The 26482-nt window shown below is 38.6% G+C and overlaps 1 protein-coding gene across 6 annotated transcripts in view; it reads right to left on the bottom strand.

The window, feature by feature from the left end:
* Positions 1–14923: 14923 nt before the first annotated feature.
* Positions 14924–26482, bottom strand: part of LRGUK (leucine rich repeats and guanylate kinase domain containing) — a 109052-nt gene continuing 97493 nt past the window's right edge. For 5 of the 6 annotated variants that reach the window (XM_072784628.1, XM_072784629.1, XM_072784633.1 and 2 more), the window contains 2 exons: positions 22332–22483; positions 14924–17225 (listed from right to left, as the gene is read on the bottom strand). In XM_072784628.1, the coding sequence (XP_072640729.1) occupies positions 17095–17225; positions 22332–22483 (283 nt within the window). In that variant the 3' untranslated portion in view covers positions 14924–17094. The remainder of the gene's footprint in view (positions 17226–22331; positions 22484–26482) is intronic. The other variant, XM_072784632.1, reaches the window with a different exon arrangement.

Here is a 26482-nt window from a genome sequence, read left to right as displayed (position 1 = left end):
AAGTATCTCACTAATTCAATTTTATATGTCTATATTTAAAATTTTACTCATATTGTATGAATAGGAATGGAAAAACTGACCCCACATGACATGCAAGCAGAGTGATCATATAAATTAGTATCTATACTAGGATGCTTTTGAAAATGAAAGTGTGTCCCACTTATAACTTTGCTGAGACAACCAATAGGTATAAAGTGAGACAGCCCCAAGCTAACTGGGGCACTTGATCACTTAACCCACAAAACCAATGTTTAGGTCTTCCCTAATCCCAACGCTCCCAGACACCCTAAAACAGACTAGTATTTCTGGTTTTCCATAATAGATCCTTCATGTCTTCTAAAAATGTCTTGCCAAAAATAATTATAAAAGTAAAAATAGCTTATGTTTGTAGAGCATTTACCATTTGACAGACACTCTATGTGGACAATTCTGAAGGGAACAGGGTGCAAACTTCCCCTGAAGGCAGATGTAGCCTCTTTCCAAACTGAGATGGTATAGCCATTCAGTCTTCCCTTCCCATGCAAGTTTTTTTGTGTGCTCAAACACAGTAGTAACTGATGTCCATCCAGTTAGATTTGGGGCCAGTCTTGCCAACAATGTGCTATCACACAAGATGGAAAGGTCAGAGGAAGGGTCTACTGGCAGTGATTTCTCAATAGTCCTGGCTGACTTGGCAAAAAAAAAACAAAAAAACAAAAACAAAAACATAACCACAGGGAAGTGGTATTGGAGGGGACCTGGGAAGCCTGTCCACTTGCTTTCTACCTTCCTCTAATCACATATTCTTATGTTTATTGTGGTTAACTCTTCTCCCTTATTGAAAAAAAGGAGTTTCCAGGTACATGCAATTCCTTCATTATGAGGAACCTGGAAAGGGTTGATAACACAAGAGTTAGCCCTAGCAGGGCTTTTTCATAAAATGAGAGAGCCCTATTTCTGCCGAACACCTTCTCCAACAGAATCCTAACTGGACAGCTGTGGCTCTCTTAGATTGTCACAAATGTGGAGGGATCCATTCTACCTCCCCAAACAAACCTTGCCTGCCTCTGAGGAAAAGCTGGTCTCTTACAATAATTATCACTACCACATTTTATTGAATCTAAGATATTATAAATTGTAATATATAGAATTTTATTTTCCACCAAGAAAGAAAAATAATGCTGCTAATTCAACTATGGCATGCCATCAATTTTAAAATGTGCCTTGATTTAAAGATGTTAAAATGCAAAAAATGTGCCTCCTAGAATCAATATTTTTTTCCTTCAATTTCCCACCACCTGTTTATTAATTTTCTTCGAAGACCCACCACAGAGGACTGGGGACTTGAGGCTGGAGACTGCAGGCTATTGTACAACTTAATTCATTACATCCCTTCACCTTGCCCCCATGCCACTCCCAGCTCTGTGAAGTGACATCTCCATCAGTCCCTCAGTGACTAAGCCTAGCAGTTGAAGAAACAGAGTTGAGTAAATTGCCTAAGGTCAGATGGCTTCACAGGTGAATTCTACCAAACATTTAAAGAAGGGTTAATATCTTTTCTTTTCAAATTATTCCAAAAAATAGAAAAGGAAGGAAAACTTCCAAATTCATTCTATGAGGCCAGCATTACTCACATACCAAAACCAGACAAAGATTGCACAAAGAAAGAAAACTACAGGCTGCTATCTCTGATGAATGTAGATACAAAAATCCTCAACAAAATATTAGTAAATTGACTCCAACAATACATCAAAAAAATCATTCACCATACTCAAGTGGGATTTATTCCAGGGTTGCAATGTGATTCAATATTCACAAATGAATTAGCACAATACATCACATTAACAACAACAGAAAAAAAGGATAAAAAACACATACAGTCATCTCAGTAGATGCAGAAAAAAAAGAAACACTTGACAAGTTATAACATCCATTCATGACAAAAACTCTCAACAAAGTAGGTTTGGAGGAAACATATCTCAGATAATAAAGGCCACGTATGAAAAACCCACAGCTAACATCATACATGGTGGAAAAACTGAGAGCTTTTCCCCTAAGGTCAGGAACAAGACAAGAATGTCCACTCTCACCACTTTTATTCAGCATAGCACTGGAAGCCCTCGCCACAGCAATTAGATAACAAAAAGAAATAGAAGTCCTCTAAATTGGTAAGGAAGAAGTAAACCTTTCACTTCTAGTGGATGACATAACACTATATATAAAACACCCTAAGAACTTTACCAAAAAAACTACTAGAATAAATGAATTCAATAAAATAGTAGAATACAAAATTAATATACATAAATCTATTGCATTTCTATACAGTAATAATGAAATAGCAGAAATTAAGAAAACAATCTCAATTACAATTGAACCAAAAATAATAAAATACTTAAGAATAAACTTAACCAAGGAAGTGAAACACTTGTACTCCAAAAACTAGAAAACACTGATGAAAGAAATGGAAGATGATACAGACAAATGGATAGTCCATATTCATGAATTATAAGAATACTGTTAAAATGTCCATACTACCCAAAGCAATATACAGATTTAATGCAATCCGTACCAAAATACCAACATTTTTTTCACAGAGTTAGAACAAATAATAGTAAAATTTCTATGGAGCCACAGAAGACACCAAATAGCCAAAGCAATCTTGAGAAAGGAGAAGAAAGGTGGAGGTATCATAACCTCAAATTTCAAGATATCCTACAAATCTGTAATAATCAAAAACAGAATGGTACACATAGATCAATGGAACAGAATAAAAAGCCTACAAATAAACCTATTCTTTTTTAGGTCAATTAACCTATGACCATTGAGGCAAGAGAATGCAATGGGGAAAAGACAGTTTCTTCAACAAAAGGTGTTGGGAAAAGTGGACAGCTACATGCAAAAAGAATGAAACTGGACCACTTTCCTACACCATACACAAAAATAAACTCAAAATGGATTAAAGATCTAAGCGTGAGACCCGAAACCATAAAACTTCTAGAAGGAAACATAAGCAGTGATCTCTTTGGCATTAGCCAAAGAAACATATTTCCATACATGTCTCCTTAGGAAAGAAAAACCAAAAAAAAAAATTACATTACCGAGACTACACCAAAATAAAAAGATTTCGTACAGTGAAGGAATCTATCAGCTCTATAAAAAGGCAACTTACTGAATGGAAGAAGATATTTGCAAATGATATATCTGATGAGGGAATAAATATCCAAAGTATATAAAGAATTTATAAAACTCAACACCAAAAAAAAACCAATCTGCTTAAAAATGAGCGGAGGACCTGCATAGACATTTTCTCAAAGAAGACATATGGATAGCCAACAGACACATGAGAGAATGCTTGACATTACTAATCATTAGGGAAATGCAAATCAAAATTGCAATGACATATCACTTTACATTTGCCAGAAAGGCTAGAATCAAGAAAAGAGGAAATAATAACCATTGGTGAGGATGTGGAGAAAAAGGAACACTTGCTCACTCTTTGTGGGAATGCAAATTGGTGCAGCCTCTGTGGAAAACAATATGCAGTTCCCCAAAAAGTTAAAAATAGAATCACCATATGATCTAGTAATTCCACTACTGAGTATTTACTCAAAGAAAATGAAAACACTAAATCAAAAAGATAATCCAATCATGAAATGAGCAAAAGACATGAACAGAAATTTCACTGAGGAAGACATACACGTGGCCATCAAGCACATGAGAAAGTGCTCTGCATCACTTGCCATCAGGGAAATACAAATCAAAACCACAATGAGATACCACCTCACACCAGTGAGAATGGGGAAAATTAACAAGGCAGGAAACCACAAATGTTGGAGAGGATGCGGAGAAAGGGAACCCTCTTACATTGTTGGTGGGAATGTGAACTGGTGCAGCCACTCTGGAAAACTGTGTGGAGGTTCCTCAAAGAGTTAAAAATAGACCTGCCCTACGACCCAGCAATTGCACTGTTGGGGATTTACCCCAAAGATCAGATGCAACGAAACGCTGGGACACCTGCACCCCGATGTTTCTAGCAGCAATGTCCACAATAGCCAAACTGTGGAAGGAGCCTCGGTGTCCATGGAAAGATGATGGATAAAGATGTGGTTTATGTATACAATGGAATATTCCTCAGCCATTAGAAACAACAAATACCCACCATTTGCTTCAACGTGGAGGGTATTCAACTGGAGGGTATTATGCTGAGTGAAATAAGCCAATCGGAGAATGACAAACATTATATGGTCTCATTCATTTGGGGAATATAAAAATTAGTGAAAGGGAATAAAGGGAAAGGAGAGAAAATTAGTGAATATCAGTGAGGGTGACAAAACATGAGAGACACCTAACTCTGGGAAATGAACAAGGGGTAGTGGAAGGGGAGGTGGGCGGGGGGTTGGGATGACTGGGTGACGGGCACTGAGGGGGGCACTTGATGGGATGAGCACTGGGTGTTATGCTACATGTTGGCAAATTGAGCTCCAATAAAAAAATTTAAATAAAATAAAATAAACAAAAAAGATACATGCACCCCTAGGTTGACTGCAGCATTATTTACAACAGACAAAATATGGAGGCAGTGCAGGTGTATATCTGCAGATTAATGGATGAAGAAAATGTGATATGTATACATAATGAAATTAAGTTGGTCATAAAAAAATGAGATCTTGCAATTTTGCAATAACATGGATGGATCTAGAGGATATCATGCTAAGTGACATAAGTTAGACAAACACTATATGATTTCCCTCAAATGTGGAATTTAAGAAACAAATGAACAAAGAAAAAAGAGACAATCAAAACAGACTCAAATACAGAGAACAAACTGGTGGTTGCCAGAGTGGAACTGGGTGAGGGGATGGTAAAATAGATAAAGGAGATTAAGAGTGCACTTATCATGACGAGCACTGAGAAATGTATAGAATTGTTGAATGATATTGTACACCTGAAACTAATATAACACTGTATGTTAATTATAATTTGGTAAAAATATTGCCTAAGGTCAGACTTCTAGCAAATGGCTGGTTCAGAATTCGAACTCAGGAATTCCAACCACAGTCTCACATCGCTATGCTATAGTGCCTTCCTACATATTTAGACGAAGCCTCTAAAAAAAACTGCTTTTGTTTGAGGAAGAGGTTGGCATGCAGGGATTGTGATTTTGTACTACATAGTCAATGCTGGAGGACATCACAAGAAATGGTGGGGTCAAACTCAAGACTATTTAATGCCTGTAAGGTAGAGAGGATTGTGGCCCACATTTACACAGTGCCCCCTTTGGGAGAATAGGAACAAAAGGTCTGAAGTCTCCACTGTACAGAAAAGCTATACTGTTCCTGGGCGACCATTTGACTTCATCTTATCGTCACTGTGAATCTTGAAACTGTGGAACTGATCACACTTCCTTCACTACTGTGACTAATGAGGAAGCTTACTTTTGTGACCCCCCCTCTACTAATTAGGGCTCGCACATGATATATTAAACAGTGTTTTTTCTCTTTGCCCTAAGATCCTTACTTTTTCAGGTTCTGTCCAATTGAATTGCATGGACCATAATATCATGTCCTCAAACCTTTTTGGAAGGCAGTGGAATATGATACAGATATCATCTTCATGAGCTCTTGGAAATTTAATGCTTTCTAGAAATTGAAATGTGGGTGTCCAGGTTAACATGGTTGCATACAAGCAGCTACCTATCCTAGCTTCCCATTCAATAAATCCTGAAGGATGCCCCTCTTATAAAATCCAAACAAAACAACAATAATAAAAGTCACTGGTACCAGGAATAAAATCTGAAGGTAAGCCCATATGCCAAGTCCTGTTCTTATCAACTGAACACAGCCTCTCAGGGAGAGCAGAAAGAAAAGAACAGAAAATATACCTTGGGAATAGAATAAATGTTAGAAAAACATTAACAAGTTGAGTCACCTATCACCTCTCATTTCTTCTGCTGGAGTCCAGAAGTCAAGAAGATTCCTCCATTACTATGCAGAACTATTTCTGAAATTGTCTCCTCCCCCACTTTCCCTTGTGCCTGTATATTAAGAATGTGACAAAGGGGAGATCATCATATATAACAATTAGTAATAAATACTGAAACTACTGAAAAGTCCCGAGAGAAACAGAAGAACCAAAATATTTAACACAAGGCCAAAGCAGCACTTGAAGATTTGTTTGACAAAAAGAGGGGTAAGTTTCTAAAAAATGAGTCGTAATTAAATTTATAATTATGGAGATGGGAAAGGATGGGGGGAGGAGAGTAAAAATATTTTAAACTCCATGATACTCATCAAAACAGGGAAAATATCAAATCACTACAAATGAAAAGAGCAAAATATGTAGCAAATGACAGAAGCCAATAAGTGAAACAGCCAAGAAAAATCCAAACTCGCCATAAAACATAAAACAAAGTCATATAAGTAGGACTGAACTCATCTGTATTAAAAAGAAATAATTTTGCTTCATGACCAAAGAGGCAGAGACTCTGAATGAGTTAAAGAACATCCAACTTTGTTTCTTAACAACAGTGAGACCAAAATCAAATTACACAGGAAAAATGGAAGAGAATAAAATGTACCAGGCAAACAAAAATAAGAAGTAGCACTGATATTATCAAAGGAAAGTTCAAAGCAAAAAGGATTCAGTGAAACAAAAGGGGTCCTTGTATATGGAAACAAGCCAAGATCCATAATTATATAATAGTCCTGAGCATCTATGAGTTGCTTAACATAACCTCAAAATTTACGTAGCAAATAACTATTTGGTAGATAAGAAGAGACAGAAATACAACTACAGTGACATACTAAATTACTCATATCATCTGTGACAGAGCAAGTTGATAAAGAGGATATATTGAGGTAGTTTTAATGATGTAATTAGTACCATTGAATTAATAAATGTAGCGAAACTTTATATCATATGCTTTCTTTTCAATTCCATTGATGATTTTTTTTTAATTGAGCACATTCCAGGGCATAAAGAACATGAATAAAGTTTATAAAATATAACAACATAAAATGTATTTTCATTCCTTCTTTATTCATTGAAACTAGAACTTATAAGAAAAAGAACTCTCAAGGGATCCCTGGGTGGCGCAGCGGTTTGGCGACTGCCTTTGGCCCAGGGCACGATCCTGGAGACCCAGGATAGAATCCCACATCGGGCTCCCGGTGCATGGAGCCTACTTCTCCCTCTGCCTGTGTCTCTGCCTCTCTCTCTCTCTCTCTCTGTGACTATCATAAATAAAAAAAAAAGAAAAAAAAGAAAAAAAGAGAAAGAACTCTCAAAATGATTGTCAAGCCAATAAAACCCTAAACTGTGATGATAGACCCTTTAGAATTGCATCGTTCCATACAAGAACCATTAGATACATATGGCTATTTACATCTAAATTAACTAAAAGTAAAATTAAAAATTCAGTTCCTTAGTCACAGTAGCCACATTTTAGTCTATGACCACATCTTAATCACATTTTAATCAATATGGAGCTTGTGGCTGCCATATTGCACAATGTAGATACTCCTATGCATTCCTGTCATCACAGAAAGCTCCACCAGACAATGTGACTTTAAGAAAACAGAGTTTATGATAACGAATGGGGACAAAATAGTTAATACCTAATAGATCTCTCACAAGTATATAAGAGAAAACACTAGCATTCCAGGATAAAAACGTAACAAAGACATGAACTAATAATTCGTAAGAAGGAAATGTTAACCAAAAATACACATATAAAATAAAAATTGTTAAACATAACATCATTTTGCAACTATCAAATTAGTAGTGATAAAAAATTATAATACACTTTACACTAATTAGGGTGTGGTGAAAGAGTCATTCATAAGTGATGAAGATAAGTAGTAACTTTTGACAAATCACTTTAGAAAGCTCCCATTCATTAGTCATTCTAGAAAGCCTCATTCTAGAGAGCCCTACTCTAGAAGCAGTGGTTCTGACACATGGCTATACACTGGAATCATCCTGGGGACTTTTAAAAAATACAAGGCCTGAGGCCTCATACCCACAGATCTTTATTTAGCTGGCTTGAGATGGAGCCCGAGCATGGGTATTTTTCAAGCTTATAGAGTCTGATGTGCAGATTGGGCTAAGAACCATTATTCCAGAGTTATAGAGATATAACTTCAGGGCCTGGGGTACAGCAGAAACCTCATTTGAGTGTGGGGCTTTAAGAACAGGGACACTTAGGCCTACAGTTTGGCTTTCCATATAGAGCTGTTCCACGTAGCCGGCCCACTGAGTTCCCAATGTACCCTTGTGGTGGGAACTCACCAGGGAAAGAAGACTGGGTGGAGGTCAAGGCAGAGACGGACTGAGACAGTCCTCTGGCCCCAGAATGACACAAGGGCGAAATTGGCTTTTTATATGCTTTCATGAAAAAAAAAAAAAAAAAAGTTTTTGTGTAAAAAAGAGGGTTGGCCTGCCTGGAGTGGCCAGAATGATGGGGATGCAGCCACAGCTATAGTCATAGACCCTGGAGAGTAGGCAAGACCAAGGTTTTCATATTAATGCAGCACACAGATGCCTTTCCAGACCCCCTGCCTCCCACCATGTCTTGAAACTCTGCAACTCTCTGGAAGTTGGATGCAATCTCAGGTGAAAAAGCAGGAGATGGAATCAATTCAGATTGTCCTGAATTGACTAAGAATAAGAAAGTTTCTTTCACTTTGGATCTGAGCTTAAAATTAAGAGTTTATCTAGAGTACTTATCACAAGAATCCCAAGCAGGCACTCTTGTTGCAATCCTGGTTTTATAGATAGTAATGCTCTGATTCAGATAGAAAATAATTTACATTTCTAACATTTTTTGCTTTATAGACTTTAATGTTATATGACTCAATTCATAAGGGTTCATGACTGTTATGTCTTAGTAATGAGATGCACCTGGTTTAATGTAAAGGGTGTTTTATGTATCATTCAATGATTTCTGTCCTGACTTCTTACTTTGATTATAATATTATATATTCAGCTTGTGTTTTTTATTTGTGTGATGTTACTTTTGATGCTTCTATAAGCATTTCTTTTATGTACCACTAATTGTTTTATAGTCAGCAGGTAATCCAGGAAGGAGGGAGGGAAGAGGGAGAAGAAACAAACCCAATCACTGTGAAGGTTTTTGTTTTGTTTTTTTTTTTTTAACATCTCAATATAACTGAATAGAAAAAAAACTAAAAAGAAAATAAATGATTTGAATAATATAACTCATATGATTAATACATACCTCATTTTTTGGTACCCTACAAAGAAAACCCCTTATTTTTTATATTCATTCATGGTAAATTTCATAGTAAACCAGAAATTACATGATACTATTTTTTTCCCCAAAGAAGTTTAGGGATGCCTGGGTGGCTCAGCGGTTGAGCATCTGCCTTCAGCTCAGGTCCTGACGCTGGGATCCTGGGATCAAGTCTCGCATTGGGCTCCCCATAGGGAGCCTGCTTCTCCTCTGTCTGTGTCTCTGCCTCTCTTTGTGTGTCTCCCATGAATAAATGAATAAAATCTTTTTAAAAAAAGGAAGTTTTTCTGCCAAAAATCTTTTTTAAAATTTCTTTTTATTGGAGTTCAATTTACCAGCATATAGCATAACACCCAGTGCTCATCCCGTCAAGTGCCCCCCTCAGTGCCCATCACCCAGTCACCCCCACCCGCCGCCCACCTCCCTTTCTACCACCCCTTGTTCATTTCCCAGAGTTAGGAGTCTCTCATGTTCTGTCTCCCTTTCTGATATTTCCCACTCATTTTTTCTCCTTTCTCCTTTATTCCCTTTCACTATTTTTTATATTCCCCAAATGAATGAGACCATATAATGTTTGTCCTTCTCCAATTGACTTACTTCACTCAGCATAAAACCCTCCAGGTCCATCCACATTGAAGCAAATGGTGGGTATTTGTCGTTTCTAATGGCTGAGGAATATTCCATTGTATACATAGACCACATCTTCTTTATCCATTCATCTTTTGATGAACACTGAGGCTCCTTCCACAGTTTGGCTATGGTGGACATTGCTGCTGTAAACATCGGGGTGCAGGTGTCCCGGCGTTTCACTGCATCAGTATCTTTGGGGTAAATCCCCAGCAGTGCAATTGCTGGGTCGTAGTCGGCCAAAAATCTATAGCAAATCTCACACATAAGAGCAAATCAGAAGTGGGATTAGAACACTTGACAATCAATTTCTTCTATTCAACACTGTTTTGGAGGTTCTCTCTAGGGCAGTTTTATTTATTTATTTATTTATTTATTTATTTATTTATTTATTTATTTATTTATTTATTTTACTTTTTATTATTTTTTTCCAGGACAGTTTTTTTTATTTTTTTTTATTTTTAAATTTATTTATTTATGATAGTCACAGAGAGAGGGAGAGAAGCAGAGACACAGGCAGAGGGAGAAGCAGGCTCCATGCACCGGGAGCCCGACGTGGGATTCGATCCCGGGTCTCCAGGATCGTGCCCTGGGCCAAAGGCAGGCGCCAAACCGCTGCGCCACCCAGGGATCCCCAGGACAGTTTTTTTTAAAGAAAAAAACAGGGAAAAGAAAAGAGAGAACAATAATAGGAATAGAAAGGGGGAAGATGTCATTTTGGGGGGCCCCTGGGTGGCTCAGTGGTTGAGCATCTGCCTTTGGCTCAGGGTGTGATCCCAGGGTCTTGGAATGGAGTCTGCACCAGGCTCCGCAGGGAGCCTGTTTCTCCCTCTGCCTATGTCTCCACCTTTTCTCTGTGTCTCTCATGAATAAATAAATAAAATATTTTTAAATGTCATTTTTTATGTTATTATCTGGATGGAAATCCTGAAATAATCTATACATATATTGTTAGAATAAGTACCCATGATTTCTATATACCAGTCACTGAAAATATAATCAGAGAATATTCCATTTACAATAACCAAAAAAAAAGGTACCTAGGAATAAATCTCAATCTCACTAATGATACATATGTTCTTTATGGAGAAAATTATATGACTTACAAGAAATTAAAGAAAAACCCACACAAATGCAACATGTTTATGCAACTGAAATATCCAATATTATAAAGGAGCAAACCTCCTTAAGAGAATTTTAAAGAATATGGAAGTACACAACTTGTCCTATCATGTTTAAGTCTTACTACAAATATATAGTAAATAAAATAGTGAGTTAGATTAGAGGGCCCAGAAAGAAACATTTATGAAAATTTATGAAAGAAATGTATTTACAGATTAGAGAGAAAGAAAAAAAAAGGATGGAACAATTGGGGGAAAAAAATTCAATCCTACCTCATGTCGTACACAAAAATCCATTCCAGGGAAAGTATAGACCTAACTGGAAAAGCAAAATTAGAACACAAAAGAAATTTAGAAGAGTATCTAGGAGATTATATTTATGACTACAAGATGGGGGAAGGAATCCACAAGACGTATAAATAAAAGGCACCAACCATAAAAAAAAACACTGACAAATTTAGCCACATCAAAAACTTTAATTCATTCAAAGATATCATTTTTAAAAAGTGAAAAGACAAGACACAGCCTTGGAAAAGATCTGCAATACACATAGTTAACAAAGAATTAATAACCAGAATTCTGAAATAAATAAATAAATCCTACAAATTGATAAGAAAAATACAGTCATCCAAAATAAAACCAGGCAAAACATATGGATAGGCAATTCACAGAAGAGGAGCCATAAGTGGTCAGTAAACTTACAAAAAATGTTCAATGTTACTAATAATTGGAGAAATTCAAATTAAATACAAAAGTGAGTTTATATTAACAGCCATTGGATTAACAGTTAAAAAGATTATCAATTCCAATCCCCCAATGCAGGAAAATGGGAATGCTCTTAGATGCTGGTGAAGGCATAGTAGAGTAATTAATGTGGGAATATCTGGTAAAATTAAAAATTTGCATGCCGTAGCATAGCAATTCAACTCCTAGACAAGAATGCTTTTTGTTTTGTTTTGTTTTAATGTTTTCAGCTGCATCCTTTGTAATAGGATAAAAAAAAGCAAATTTGGCATGCATCAACAGGGAAGTGGATAAACTATGGTAATGGTACTACTGTGGGATATTATGGAACAATGAAAAAATTAAAATGAAAACAACATGATTTACATGGATGAATTCCGCACACATAAGATGGAGAACAAAGTTAATCTCTGTATATATACAGTATACCCTGAAGTTTAAAATCATGGTGAACAAAAACATACATTGTTTAGGATAGATACATATACATACAAAAGTCTTTATCAAGTTGAGGAAAGCCTCTTCTGTTCCTAGATTATTATCATGGGAAGGTGTTGGACTTTGTCAAATACTTTTTCTGCATCAATCGATGTGATGATCAATGTTTCTTGTTTGGCCTGCTGTTGGAGTGGATTACTTTGGCTGCTTTCAACTACTGAACCGAGCTTGAGTTCCTGGGATAAACCCCACTTGGTCAGGTTGTGTAATTCTTTTTATGTATTGCTGAATTTTATTTGTTAATATTTTGTCAAGGATTTTTGCATCTATTCATAAGTGATATTAGTTTGCAGTTTTCTTTCTTTTACTGGCTGTCTGACTTGGTATCAGTCAGGGTAATATTAGCTTCATAAAATAAGTTGGAAGCCTTCCTTTTCTTTCTCTTTTCTGGAAGAGACTCTATAGAACTGGTATGAATTCTTCTGTAAAATCCTGGTGGGATTCTTCAGTGAAAGCAATCTAGGCCTAGAGATTTCTTTTTCAAACTTCAATTATTATTTTGATTCAATTTAATTCTTCAATTTCTTTTAGATATTTATGGGGTTATTCAAATAATTTGTCCCATAGTGCATGAGCTGTGTTTTATTTTGAGGAATTGGTCCATTTCATGTAGGTTGTCAAATTTGTGTCTGTAGAGTTGTTTGTAGTATTCTCTTACTGCCTTTTGAGGTCTGAAAAGTCTGTGGTCTCATCCCATTTCACACCCAATATTGATAATTTATGTCTTCTCTTTTTTCTTTCTCAGTTTTTCAAGAGAGGGGTTGGCAATTTTACTGATCTTCAAAGAACCAGCTTTTGTGTTTTGTAAATTTTTCTCTATTGTTTTTGTTTTCATTTTCAATGATTTCTGCTCTTACCTTCATTATTTCCTCCTGCTTACTTTGGGTTTATTTTGCTCTTTTCCTAGATTCCTGAGGTAGGAGCTTCTTGATTTAAAAATCCTCTGCTTTTCTAATGTATGCATTTAGTGTTATACATTTCCCTTTCAGCACCAGCTTAGCTGCATCACACAAATTTTGATACGGTGTTTTCTCATTTTCATTTAGTTTGATGTATTTTTATATTTCCTTGAGAGTTTCTCATAGACCCATGGGTTATATAGGAGTGTGCCATTTGTTTCCAGATGTTTGTAATTTTTCTCTTATCTTCCTGTTATTCTAGTTTGATTCTGTTGTGGTCAGACGCTGCATGATTTCAATTCTTTAAATTTGTTGAGGTTTCTCTCATTGTTATATAATATACCTCTGTCTTTTGTCAAAAATTTTGCACTGAAGCCTACTTTATCTGATACTAATATCATCACTCTTACTTCCTTTTGATTAATCTTTGCATGATATATACAAAAACGTTTCTATCCTTTTACTTTCAACCACCCTATCTTGTTAAATTTCAAGTGAGTTTCTTATAGATAGTATCTAATTGGGTCAGGTTTTAAAATCTATTCTGCCAACCTCTGCCTTTAATTGGTGTGTTTAGACCATTTAGTCCAACGTTTTTGTTATATAAGGCCTTAAGGCTGCTTTTGTTTTTTTGTTTTGTTCTCTGTTCTCAATTTTCTTTTTCCTGCCTTCTCATGTGCCACTGAAATGTTTTTAAAATTCCATTTTTATTTATCTACCTATTTATTCAAATGCTTCTTGAATGTACCTCACAAAGTAGCTTTGTTAGTGGTGTTCTAGGTATTACATTATTCATGTGACTTATCACAGTCTACCACTGTTAACATTTTAACAGTTCAAGAGAAATGTAAGTTTACCTCACTCTAAGTCCCTTTACTCTTGCTTATAATATACTTTCCTTAATTATCCATACCTTCTACATATATTGAGAATCACATTAGATGTCATCATTTTTCCCCAACTGTCAAACCAAATTTAGAAAACTCAAGATGAGAAGGTACTTCTAGTGTATTTACCCATGTTTTTACTTTATTGTTCCTTTTTTCCTTCTTGTTTCCAAATTTCCTTCTTTTATCATTTTGATTCTGTTTTAAGAATTTTCTCTAGCCATTCCTTTAGGATATAGATCTGCTGGCAGCATGGTTTCTTCGTTTTCCTTTCACTTGAGAATGTCTTGATTTCTCCTTCATTCCTGAAGGGTATTTTCATTGAATACAGAATTCTAGAATAACAGGCTTTTTTTCTTTTAACACTAGAAAATGTTGATCTACTTCCATGGTTTCTGGTGGTACCATGATTTCTGATGAGAAATCCACTCTCATAATTATTTCCCTATAATTAAGATACATTCTCTCTCATTGCTTTAAGATATTTTTCTTTGTTTTTAGTTTTCAAAAGTTTGATTATGAAGTGTCTTGTTGCAAATTTATCTGTGTTCATCCTGTCTGGGTTTCATCATCTTCTTGAATTTGTAGATTTTTGGCTTTTGCTGAATTTTTGGTCATTATTTGTTTGAATACTTTTTCAGCCCCATACTCTTTTTTGCTCTCCTGGATTGCTAATGACATAAGCATTAGATCTTTTCATATAGTCCCACATGTTCCTGAAGCTGATTTTCTCTTTCAGTCTATTTTCTTTCTCTTGTTCAGACTGGGTAATTTTAATTACTCTATCTTCAAGTTCACCGACTTTCCCCTCCTCTGTCCTATTTTACTGCTGAGTCCATCCAATGAGCTACTGTCTTGTTCAGATATAAAATTTTCATTTTTTTCTTCTTTATGTCTTCCATTTACTTGCTAAGATTTTCTTTCTTTCTTTTTTTTTTTTGGCTGAGATTGTCTGCCTTTTTCATTTTTTTTTCAGTCATGTTTATAATTGCTTCTTGAAGCAGTTACATGATAGCTATTTCAAAATCTGTCCAATCATTCCAATATCTGTTTCACCTTGGCATTGGCATATGTTATCTTTCTCATTAAATTTGAAGTTTTTCTGATTCTTGATGAGTTTTATTTTTCTTGTATTTTAACTATATCTTGGACATTTTGGATATTATGTTACGAGAATCTGGATCTTATTAAAATTTTCTGTTCCCCACATGGCCTCCACTGACACTGCAAGAAGATAGGTCAGTGGTGAAAGTCCTGGATCTCCACAAGACCTTCTCCAACACTACCCTGATGGGAAGGGAAAGGAGTGCCTCAGTACTATCGAGTAGGGAATGGAAGTCCAGGTCCCTACAAGCCTTCAATGATACTGTGTATGTAGGGGGCGGTTTCACTGATATTGGGTAGCGTTGCAGCTCCTGGCTCTCCACAAGAACTTCTCTGACACTATCCCAGAAGGGAGAACGACAGGAACCTCCTTATAGCCAGAAAAGCCTCTGTTGACAGGGTAGGGCCACAGTTTTATCCATAGTGTTTGACTAAAGTAGGCTGTTACTGTCTAAAAGTTTTCTGTCTTACAAAGCTATCCCTTTCCGAGTCCTTTAGCCAAAGAGAGCAGCTTTTTGCTGTAGCTTTTGTGGTCTCTAGCATTAATGTTTTGGGGTTGTAGTTTCTCTGGCCCCCAGTTCGGGATATTTGAGCCAAAAAAGATACCCAGGGAACTCATTGCTCTGCTGTTACTTGGGTCCCAAGGTCCCCAGCTAGCCTGCCTTCTTCCTTCCACCTCTCAATCTTCTTATGTTTGTTTTAGATACAATTTCTAGGATTTGACTGTACTTAGTGGAAGAAATAGGGAAAAGTGCATCTCCTCCATGTTGTCTGAAGTTGGAACTATTACTTGTATATCTTCTAGTGTTTCTGAAACGTTTCATAATAACTTCTTAAAAGATTAGATTATGCTAGTGAGTGTTAAAGTGTATTTCACTCCCTGCCTCTTCACTGCTTTAGAGAGGACTAACTCCCTTTTCTCGCTCAGCTTTGTCCTTTCCTTCAAGTGCCCCCTTCCATCCCTCCCACCAACCCCAAGAAAAGAACTTTAAGTAGCTTCTGTTGATAATAGGGCTGGGTGGCAGACAGAAGCCAACAGCAAATCATGTTACATTCAAATTTAAGCATGGGAAAAAGGGTTATTAAAGGGGGGTTTAATATTTTTAAAAGGGAAGTCATTAGAGGGTTTTGATATTTTAAATATTTAACAATTAGTACAGTTCTATATGAAGGCTCCTGTTCCCATGAATCATCATGCCCAGAAGATTCAGAGATGAGACCATCTACCAATCCAAAGAGATGTGTTGTTTCAATGTTTTTAAGAACCAGGATAGTCTTACTGGCCCATATCGGCCAAATACCAGCCTTATCTATAACTACCCAATGTTTTCTTCTGCCAACAATAGGTAGTGAAGCTATAAAGATGAAGAAAGTTGTTTAGAAATATTTCTAATGACAAGCAGTACATAATCAGAGTCAGGAAATGGTGAACTAAAAGAAATAGCTGATAATTCTTATTCCTTCATATCGCTCAACAAGTCAAGAACAATGAAAAAATACATTAATTCCCTTTGAGAGATGCAGTCAATATTCTGTTGGTCATGAGTTAAATGGAACTCTACAATCCTTTCATTATCAGAAGACCAAATATTTCAATCCCCTAGAGTACACACTAATGTTATAAATGGACACACTGGAATTTCCAAAGCAGAATCCCAGTTGGATATATCCAAAAATCACTATGCACACAGCAATGCAGAGATCTTGGGAGAGTTTGCCATCTGATATTTCAAGAGCAGGAAGCAGCTGGAAAAATCATTAAGAACTACAAAAAAAATTACATTTCTAAAAACTAAGAATAATTTGCATTTTAAAAAGACACTTCGAGAATCACAAAAGAAATTGAGAGAATTAAGGCATAGAGAATGTTCTTTTGTAGGTAGTTGATTGAGTGGAAAACAAGACCTAGGGCCAGATAAGACAAAGGGATTCACATGGTCAGAACAAGTTTTGTGTGTTAAGACCAAATGTCAACTACTGGTTTACTTGTGGCCCTGAGGGATCGGAGGGAGGGTGAGTTTGGTGTTGAAACCTGGGTGGCTGATGACCGAGATGGTGTGTCTTCTGTGTTGGACAGTCCCTTTGTCACATGGATGTGACAGTTTACATAGCTCTGTAAAACATTAAGAAGAAAAAGACAGTACATAGAGTTAACATCTTGGTACACAAGAGATTTGTTTACAAAGAAAATAATTGCAATGTTGTAAGCCAGAATATTGTTTAGAATTAATCTATAACAAACTAAAGGAAACAAAAGACAACCAAAGAAGAAAAATAGGGGAAGAGTTTCAGAATACATCAAGTGCAGGGTTGGATGAGCCTTAGGTTGTATAGACTTGCCCAATGATCAGAAGATTGCAAACCCAAGTAATTCCCATGCTACTTTTCTATTCTGTTTATATCTTCTGTACAATGCCTGGCACCATATTCCTTTACAATCATCCCTACCCACTAGATTTAGCGCACACACACACACACACACACACACACACACACGTACCCATATATATCCTAAAGTACTTCCTAGAAAAGCCTCATCCACTGTGTTCTAAGGTTGCTCTGTTTGCCAAGGATGAAGATACCAAGAATGGACCGTGGAGCTAGGCTCTATTGGGAACTGTGGGAAGCGTAATAAACTTGAAAGATAGAGACTAAAGATAAAGCACAGTGGCCACAGAGGAAGCTGAATTCTCCCTGGAGAGAAGCAGTGTAGTAGGGATTGAGAAAGTGAGGCAGAGGATTCTATAGAGAGTGAGAAAAATGGAGTGACCTATACCATAAGATTAAGCAGATTCCACCCATTGGGAAAACAAAAGCCATCCAAATCACTAAAGGGAAGATGGACCTTTCTAAGGTATATTCAGAACAAGAAAGGCACACTCCCTGAAATGATATTATGTTAACAAAAGGAGGGAGAGAGAGGGAGGGAGGGAGGGAGGAATAGAGAGAGAGAGAGAAAGAGAGAGAGAGAGAGAGAAGAAAAGGAAAAGTTTCTTCTTGTTTGCTGCTGCAGTTTCTTTTTTCTTCCCTTGACCATGGAGATGTTTTTTTAAATTGGAAGGGTAACAAAAACATTTTAAGACAAGTAAAGTCCTGAAGAAGAGAGAATATAGTAGAAGTAGGCTCCCCTAAATCAGTTAAAGTTTCCACGCCCAGGTTAAGTTGTATCCCAGGGTGCTGGAATCACTATAGCAGTGCTTTCACAGTTTGGTCTTGGAGAATTCATTGACAATAAGAGAAGTACTGGAGACAAATAATATTGCTATTTTTAACATGGGAACAAGGATTTACAAACCAGTACACTTGACTTAAATCTTAGCAAATTCAAGTTTGTGAAAGAAATATTTATAAAACACCATACTGAATGATAAATGTTAGAAGGGGTTTACAAAGAAAAATCATCGCAAATTAACTTAATTTCCTTTTACTTAGGCAGAGGTCAACAAATTTATAGCCCATAGGCCAAATCTGGTCTGCAATATGTTTCAGTAAATAAAATTATTGGAACCCAGGCTATGAACATTAATTTACATATTGTCTATTGTTGCTGTCATACCACAATGGGAGAGTTGGATCATTGCAAAAGGATCTGGCCCTTTACAGAAAACTTTCTGACCTCTGAGTTAGAAAACACCACTGATGTAGTTTTGTCTTGATTTCTGCAAAGCACGTATAAAGGTTTCTTACATGAAGACATTAGAGAGATGTGAGTAGGAATCACATCGGAAGTAGACTGTCCCTGGAAGTGAGTCTCCAAAGACATTACTCCTGGCCAAGTCCTGGATCCTATTGTTGACAGTGACTATGACAAAGGCAAAGCTAGCGGGCTTGCTGGTTTTATAGAAACTTATAAAATTGTCAATCTGGAAGACAGATCAACACCCAAAATGATCTCATTGAACTAGAAAGTGGGGCTGAAACCAAAATAATAAAAAGACAAAAATAAAAGTTGCAAGAATGAAAAAGTCAAGTGCATATATGTTAGATGACAGAAACCTGGTTTAGCTGTTCATGTGAAAAAGACTGGAGTGCTAGCCTGACCCAGAGCCAGTCGTGTGATGAATTGCTAAGAAAACCACCCCTGAGAGACACAGGTAAGGTGGTGGACTAGGGAGCTCCAGGCCCGTGTTCCCCTAGGAAACACTGAACAGGGAGTCCAACTGGAACAACTTCGTAGGAGTGCTGCAAGTCAGTGAAAGAGCTGTAGCAACCAAGTGAATGTCCAATCGAGAAAAAGCCCCATTAGGGATGCCTGGATGGCTCAGTTGGTTAGGTGTCTGCCTTGGACTCAGGTCATGACCCCAGGGTCCTGGGATTGAGCCCCACTTTGGGCTCCCTGCTCCAGGGGGAGCCTGCTGCTCCCTCTCCCTTGGCCTACTGCTCCTCCTGCTTGTGTTCTCTCTCTTTGTCTGTCAAATAAATAATCTTAAAAAAATAAAAATAAAAACAGTAGGAAATTTCAAGTTTTTTCCCCCCCACTCACCTTTGCCAACCAGAGACAGTTGAACAATGTTCTAACCTGCCTGGGGGCTGCCTGATTGGTCTCTGTGTCACCAAACTCAGATGGCCAGAGGTGGCACAGCTGGGATCCCACACAGGTGACACTGCAGGAAGCAGGGGGCAGGGCTAGTGAAAATCCAGATCCATGCACACCCAAGGCAAGAAATTACTGATTGAAGAGTACAAAAGAATGTCTTCATAAGACCCCAAGAGACAGGTAGCTGGGGTAAGACTATTAGGGAAATGAAGATTTTATTTTATTTTTTATACATTTTATTTATTTATTCATGAGAGACACAGAGAGAAGGCAGAGACACAGGCAGAGGGAGAAGCAGACTCCATGCAGGAAGCCAGATGTGGGACTCGATCCGGGGACTCCAGGATCACGCTCCAGGCCAAAGGCAGATGCCCAACCCCTGAGCCACCCAGGCGACCCGGAAATGAAGATTTTAAAAAGCAGCTGTGTATTCTGGGGAACTGGAAAAAAGCAGACACACAGGTCCAGGAAAAGAACTGCCCAGAAAAGGACCAGAAAGACCTTAGGCCTTCACACAGGACTGATCCTGGGCTCAGGACAAGCCCTGCATCCAGTACGGTGTGCACACTTGGAGAGGGGGCTGCTTTTTCAAATGCACCATTTTCAACAAAACATCACGTGACACATAAAGAAACAGGAAAACATGGCCCATTCAAAGGAACAAAATAAATCTTCAGAAACCACCCCTGCAGAAAACTACTGTCATCTTCTGCTTATGTGGGTACAAACGTGTAGCCATAATATCTAGTAGGTATCTAGCGCTTGACTTCTTTCTTACACCATAGCCCATCCTGTTGGCTCTGTATTATTATACCATATTTTATGTTACAATATAAATATATATTACATATACAGATATGTTATAATATACATATATGTTATAGTAATATACAGTGATATTGCTGTATTATGATAGGACAGATATTATTCTCAAGGCTCAGACATTATCTGATTTGCCCAACACTATGTAGCCAGACACAGTAGAAATGGAGGTAGAACCAGGCCTTCTGATTTTTTTTTAAGATCTTATTTATTTATTTGACACAGAGAGAGAAAGAGAGAGAGAGCACAAGCAGTGGGAGCAGCAGGCAGAGGGAGAGGGAGAAGCAGACTCCCTACTGAGCAGGGAGCCTGATGTAGGGCTTGATCCCAGGACCCTGGGATCATGACTTGAGCCAAAGGCATACACTTAACCAACTGAGCCACCCAGGGGCCCCCAGGTCTTCTGATTTCTAATCCAGTGTTGTCTTCACTTCCCCTCTGGTCAGATTGTTTGGAACATAGTTTTTGCGTGGATCTGGATTTTTACTAGCCCTGCCCCCTGCTTCCTGCAGTGTCACCTGTGTGGGATCCCAGCTGTGCCACCTCTGGCCATCTGAGTTTGGTGACACAGAGACCAATCAGGCAGCCCGTAAGTATCTCATTTAAGGGCAGGGACAAGAGGCTAGAAAATAAGATGGGAAAGGTCTGGGAACACTATTCTATGGGTCAGCAGAACCACGATGGGCCTTGGTGACATATTTGGTCCAGGGCTCCTGGAGTTTTGCCCTCAGGCCCCAGAGTGGCAGGTCACAGTCTTTAAGGGGTTCCTAGAACACTTCCCACAACCTGTGAGATGACAATAAAGTGTCTCCTTCAGAATCGGGGATGACTTCCTGGGACTATGGTCTTAGGACTCTCATCCTTATGGTTTGTGTCTACCCTCACAAGTAAAATGCTTGAGAAGACCTTATCTCAGCCAGCTGTCCTAACCAAAGTGCAGCTGCACAGAGGGTCCTCCACCCTTGAGTTGGTTAGAAGCTGCCTGCTGTAGGAACCCTGCCTCTGGACATCCTTTTGTCCCAGGCAAACTAACAAGTCTTTATTCTCTTTCTGGCTCCTCTGGTCGCCTGAGCAAGCAGGAGCTCCTCACGTCTCTTCGGGACCCAGGCAGACCTTTACCACCTCTCCAGGCTACAAATGGTGGCTCTCTACCAGCCTGCAGGTCCTACAGAATCCGCTAATTTACTCATTGCTCTCTCTGTTGCTCACAGAGCCCCACCTTCTATCCCAACACTGGTTACTTTCTCTCTCACCTCACCTCTACCCCTTCGGTCTCTTCAACATTGGTCAAGGTCTTTACTCGCTGTCATTTGTGAACACCAAATGCCCATCTTGTTGGTACTGGACACATGCATTCACATGTGTGTTGAGGACCAAGAGGCATGAAGGGGGTGAAGGGGGTGACGTGGGTAGGCTGGGCCAGATCCTTTAAATATAAACCCAACGGGATTCTGACAGAATCCAAGAGCAGAGTCCCAGAGCAGGAGACAGGCCAGCAATCTGAAACTTTCCAGATTCTCTTCACCGTCACTGAATGGAGCCTAAGTCATCAAAGACCTCCTGCAGCAAGCACAGGCCCGTGATCCCAGAAGACCCCTGCGGGCCGACCGGCTGGGTGGGCTGAATAGTGGCCCATTCTAAGTGGCCTAAGTAAGTGGCCCTACACACATTCCCGACCTTTCTGAACCTTGTTTCTCATCTCTAAACACTTTTGGGAGACCAAAAAAGAACCCCACCTTACCTCAGAGGAGAGATTCTGACTGAAAGCGCTCATTTAATTCAAACAATCAGGAACCAGTGGGAAAGAGAATTATAATATTAATACTTTTATATGAGAACCGTATGTAAAATGATTCATACCTGTTAGGGTCTGCTCAGCCTCACTCTCACTCACTCCTGAGCCTGGGTGGGAATAAATACTGCCCTCCGGAGGCTGAAAAGACATTTCTTTTGACCATGGATAAGAATGAAATATTGTAGAAAAGCTCTTGACGATGCAGGGATCCTTGCCACTGAAAAATGAAAAGAGAATGATACCTTTGAGATGAAAAGCTACCAGGGGGCATCCAATCTACGCCTAGGACTTCTCGGGTCACCTTTACGGAGCCATGTTAGTGTCTGTGTACGTCTCTGTTGTATTTGCACCGGGCATATTAAAAGCTGTACATATTAGCATAAAGCTCTCCTCTAATCGACAAATCCTAACTGAACACCTCCTAAGAGCAAAGCGTCGTGATGGATGCCCGAGTGTCTACCAAGGGGGCAAGGCACAGATACTAATTCCTGGGACTTTAGAATCAAGTGCAGTTTACATATTGCAGCTCCGGCTATTTCAAAGACGGAGGTTATAAGAGTGAATTAAGGGGCCTGATCTGGGAATACCTAATGCTAGCTTTGCAGACTAGTGATCTTGTTCCCCTTTTTAGGATAAGGTTGGGGTGCGATTAGGGTGCCTGACATCCCTGTGTTTGGGCCAGTCCACTTCTGGCCACAGGTTACTCTGCTCTGGGGTTCACCTGTTCCTTGGCTTCCTCCCAGGGAGGCAGCTCCACAGATGGGAGGAGAGAGGCGCATCCTGCAGAGCACTGTGAAGTAATGGAGCTTTGTGGCTTTAGTTCACAGTGAGATTAAACATTATTTCTTAATTTTTAAGTTTATCCATGTGTTAATTGGCTTTTCTCCTGTTGTTTGTAAACTGCCTTTCCTCACTTATCTTTGGAGGATGTGTCTTTCTGTTTGCTGTATCAATTTGTGTGAATTCTTTATATATTGAGTGTTAACTCTTTTGTTATTTTTTAAATCGCTTGCTGTTTTTCCTTTTACATTTGTTTTGGACCTAGAGAAACTTAAAATGTTTATGTATGTAGTCAAAATGTACTCACCTTCCCCTTTATGATTCTTATTTCTCTGAAAACATGTTAACATTTCAAGCAACTTACTACAGCTGACCCTTGCATAATGTGAGGGTTAGGGGTGCTGACCCTCCCTGCAGTCCAAAATCCACATGTGACCTTTGACTTCACAAAAACTTAACTACTCACAGCTTATTGTTGACGGGAAACCTTACCGATAACATCAACAGTTGATTAATACATATCTTGTATGTTATATGTATTACCTACTGTATTCTTACTCTTACAATAAAGGAACATAGGGTAAAGGTTATTAACAAAATCATAAGGAAGAGAAAATATATTTATAGTACAGTAGTACACTGTATTATAAATAATCCATATATACATGAACCCGTGCAGTTCCAACCTGTGTCGTTCAAGGGTCAACTGTATATATGTACAATTAAAACTAAGTTATATTATATATAAGGGCTTAAAATAAAAAGCAGAAGTCCAAGCACTACCTCTCCCAACACCACTTTTACTCTCCTGAGAGCCAATCATTTTTAACCATGTCTGTTTTCAGATATTCTGACAATAATCTTATTTTGTAAATAATACATGACTGACTTGTATTGATTTATCAATTGTAAATTTATCTTCAGTAGATGTAGGTTTCTGCTATAATCAGAAAGGATTCAGCTCACTTAGTAACACACCCCCTGATTTCCTTCTCCTCCAAGAGCTCTTTTGCTATTTTCCATTCTTCCATCTGCTAGATCTACATCTTCATGGATCATATTTCCAACCTCCATTTCTTGTTTCATCAACAACAGATGATTATATTGACCTTCTATCTCTACCTCCTCAGCTTTGTCATTTGAGTTCTACTTTTCCCTGCCAATGTTGATTATAGTACGTTTTGTCATCATAGTTTTGTCTTTTCATGATTTAGCCACAGATTAATTTTAAGTGTTGAAAATTAACAGGTGATTATTTACTGCAGAGCCGCAACTATGCTTTCTTCTCTGTAGTTCCAATGTGATGACTACTATCTCAGCAAAGAAGGACATTCTAGGATCAAATGTCAAATTCAGGTTGACCTCCACTTGTTCATACTCCACATTTAACTTAAGTTCATATCTGACAGTAGCAAAGGCTGATGCAAATTGTGTCTATTCAGGATAAGGCTTGTCATTTAATGAGAGTGTCTCTGTCTACCAGGATGATATTATGACTGTAGCAGAGATGAAAAGGGTAGAAGTAAGTTTTAATGAGGTGTCCCCAGGAGTTCAAGGCCCTATTACCAGGAAACACAGTCCCATTAGCTATCTGGGCTTGTCCTTGACCCAGAAGGAAATGTAGTGGGTGATGTAGGCATACTGAGGGGACATGTCCAATGTGAGGACACTCCTGCGGTCTGTATTATGTTTGATTAGCAAGCAGGGGCTGCAGTGCTTGGGTAGTAGTCCGTGACTGGAATCCAAAATCAGCTCTCCTGGAAAGCTCCCACACTGGGCATGGACACCTGCCTTCTGCTCAACCTATCAACTATAGCTAGGGCTAGATGGCGCCAACATTCCCAGGCAGAGGTGGTCCAGGATGGAGCAATCTCTCTGCAGCTAGGGTTCTGCTCAGAAGTTTTGAGTACTCGGAAAAAAAAAAAAAAGAAGAAGTTTTGAGTACTTATAGGGGAGCCTGGGTGGCTCCACGGACTAAGCATCTGACTTTGGTTCAGGTAGTGATCCCAGGGTCCAGGGAGCCCCGTGTCAGGATCCCTGCTCAGTGGGGCATCTGCTTGTCCCTCTCCATCTCCCTCTGCTCCTCCTCTTGCTTGTGCTCTCTCTCTCTCTAAATGAATAAATAAAATCTTTGAAGAAAGGAAAAGAAAGAAAAATGTCACTGAATTTTTAATACATATGATATTAGTTTATTAGGGCTGGTGTAACAAAGTACTGTGAACTCAGTGACTGAAATTTAATGTCTCACAGCCCTAGAATCTAAAAGTCTGATATCAAGGTGTTGGTAGGGTGGGTTCCTTCTGAGACTGTGTTGGAGAATCTATTCTAGGCCTCTCCTCTAGCTTCTGGTGGTTAGCTGACAGTTTGGTATTCCTTGGCTTCTACATCACCCCAAGCCCTCTTCTGATGTGTGTGTGTGTCTGTGTTCAAATTTCCCCTTTTTAGCGCACACTAATCATATTGGCTTAGAGGTCTACCTTACTACCTTACTCCAATATGATCTTATATTAACTAATTACATCTGCAACAACCTTATTTCCAAATAAGGTCACACTCTGAGGGGATAGGACTCCAGCATGTGAATTTGGTGGGGGTAGGGTGGTAGGACACAACTCAACTCATAACACATGTTTTGGTCTCTTATTTTGGGAAAGAGTAGGTCTTCATTTAAAACGCACACCAAAAAAAGGGAGGGGGCATCACAAAGCAAAGTCTGTCTTTCAACAACTTCTTTTCCTATCAAAGAAAGTATTAAATGAAAATGCTTTGAAAGACAGATGTAAAGAAGTAGTGGAGTTGAAAGGCATATGTATATTACACCAGTGAATGGTCAGACTTGACGGTAGGTCTGACCCACCCTTTTCACCATGAGAAGAGATGATCTATGAGCCCAGTGCAGCGTGTTAAGCATTCCTTTTCTCTCCCTGTTATAGTCTGAATGTGTCCATCCCTCTTCCTTCAATTGATATTGAAGACTGCCAAACCCACACAACCCTTTCTATTTTTTTTTAAAGAAAGTATGTTTTTTTTTTGAATTTTTATTTATTTATGATAGTCACAGAGAGAGAGAGAGAGAGAGAGAGAAAGAGAGAGAGAGAGAGAGAGGCAGAGACACAGGCAGAGGGAGAAGCAGGCTCCATGCACCGGGAGCCCAACGTGGGATTCGATCCGGGGTCTCCAGGATCGCGCCCTGGGCCAAAGGCAGGCGCTAAACCACTGCACCACCCAGGGATCCCTACACAACCCTTCCTAAAGAATTCTCTACTTGGTTCTCTGTCACTGGTCAGGCCACAGATAATCAGATAAATAATGGGTGCTTGATATAGGTGCAACCAATCCATAGACCAGCCTATTTCCTTATGAGTATTCTGGCCACAAATCTCTATTCAAGAGTGCCGCCCCTACTGGATGGTGATTGACACAGCTATCCAGATGT

The sequence above is a fragment of the Canis lupus genome, chromosome 18 (assembly GCF_048164855.1).
Source record: "Canis lupus baileyi chromosome 18, mCanLup2.hap1, whole genome shotgun sequence".
Lineage (NCBI taxonomy): Eukaryota > Metazoa > Chordata > Mammalia > Carnivora > Canidae > Canis > Canis lupus.
The sequence above is the reverse complement of the archived record's forward strand: the minus strand, read 5'-3'. Positions and strand labels throughout refer to the sequence as shown.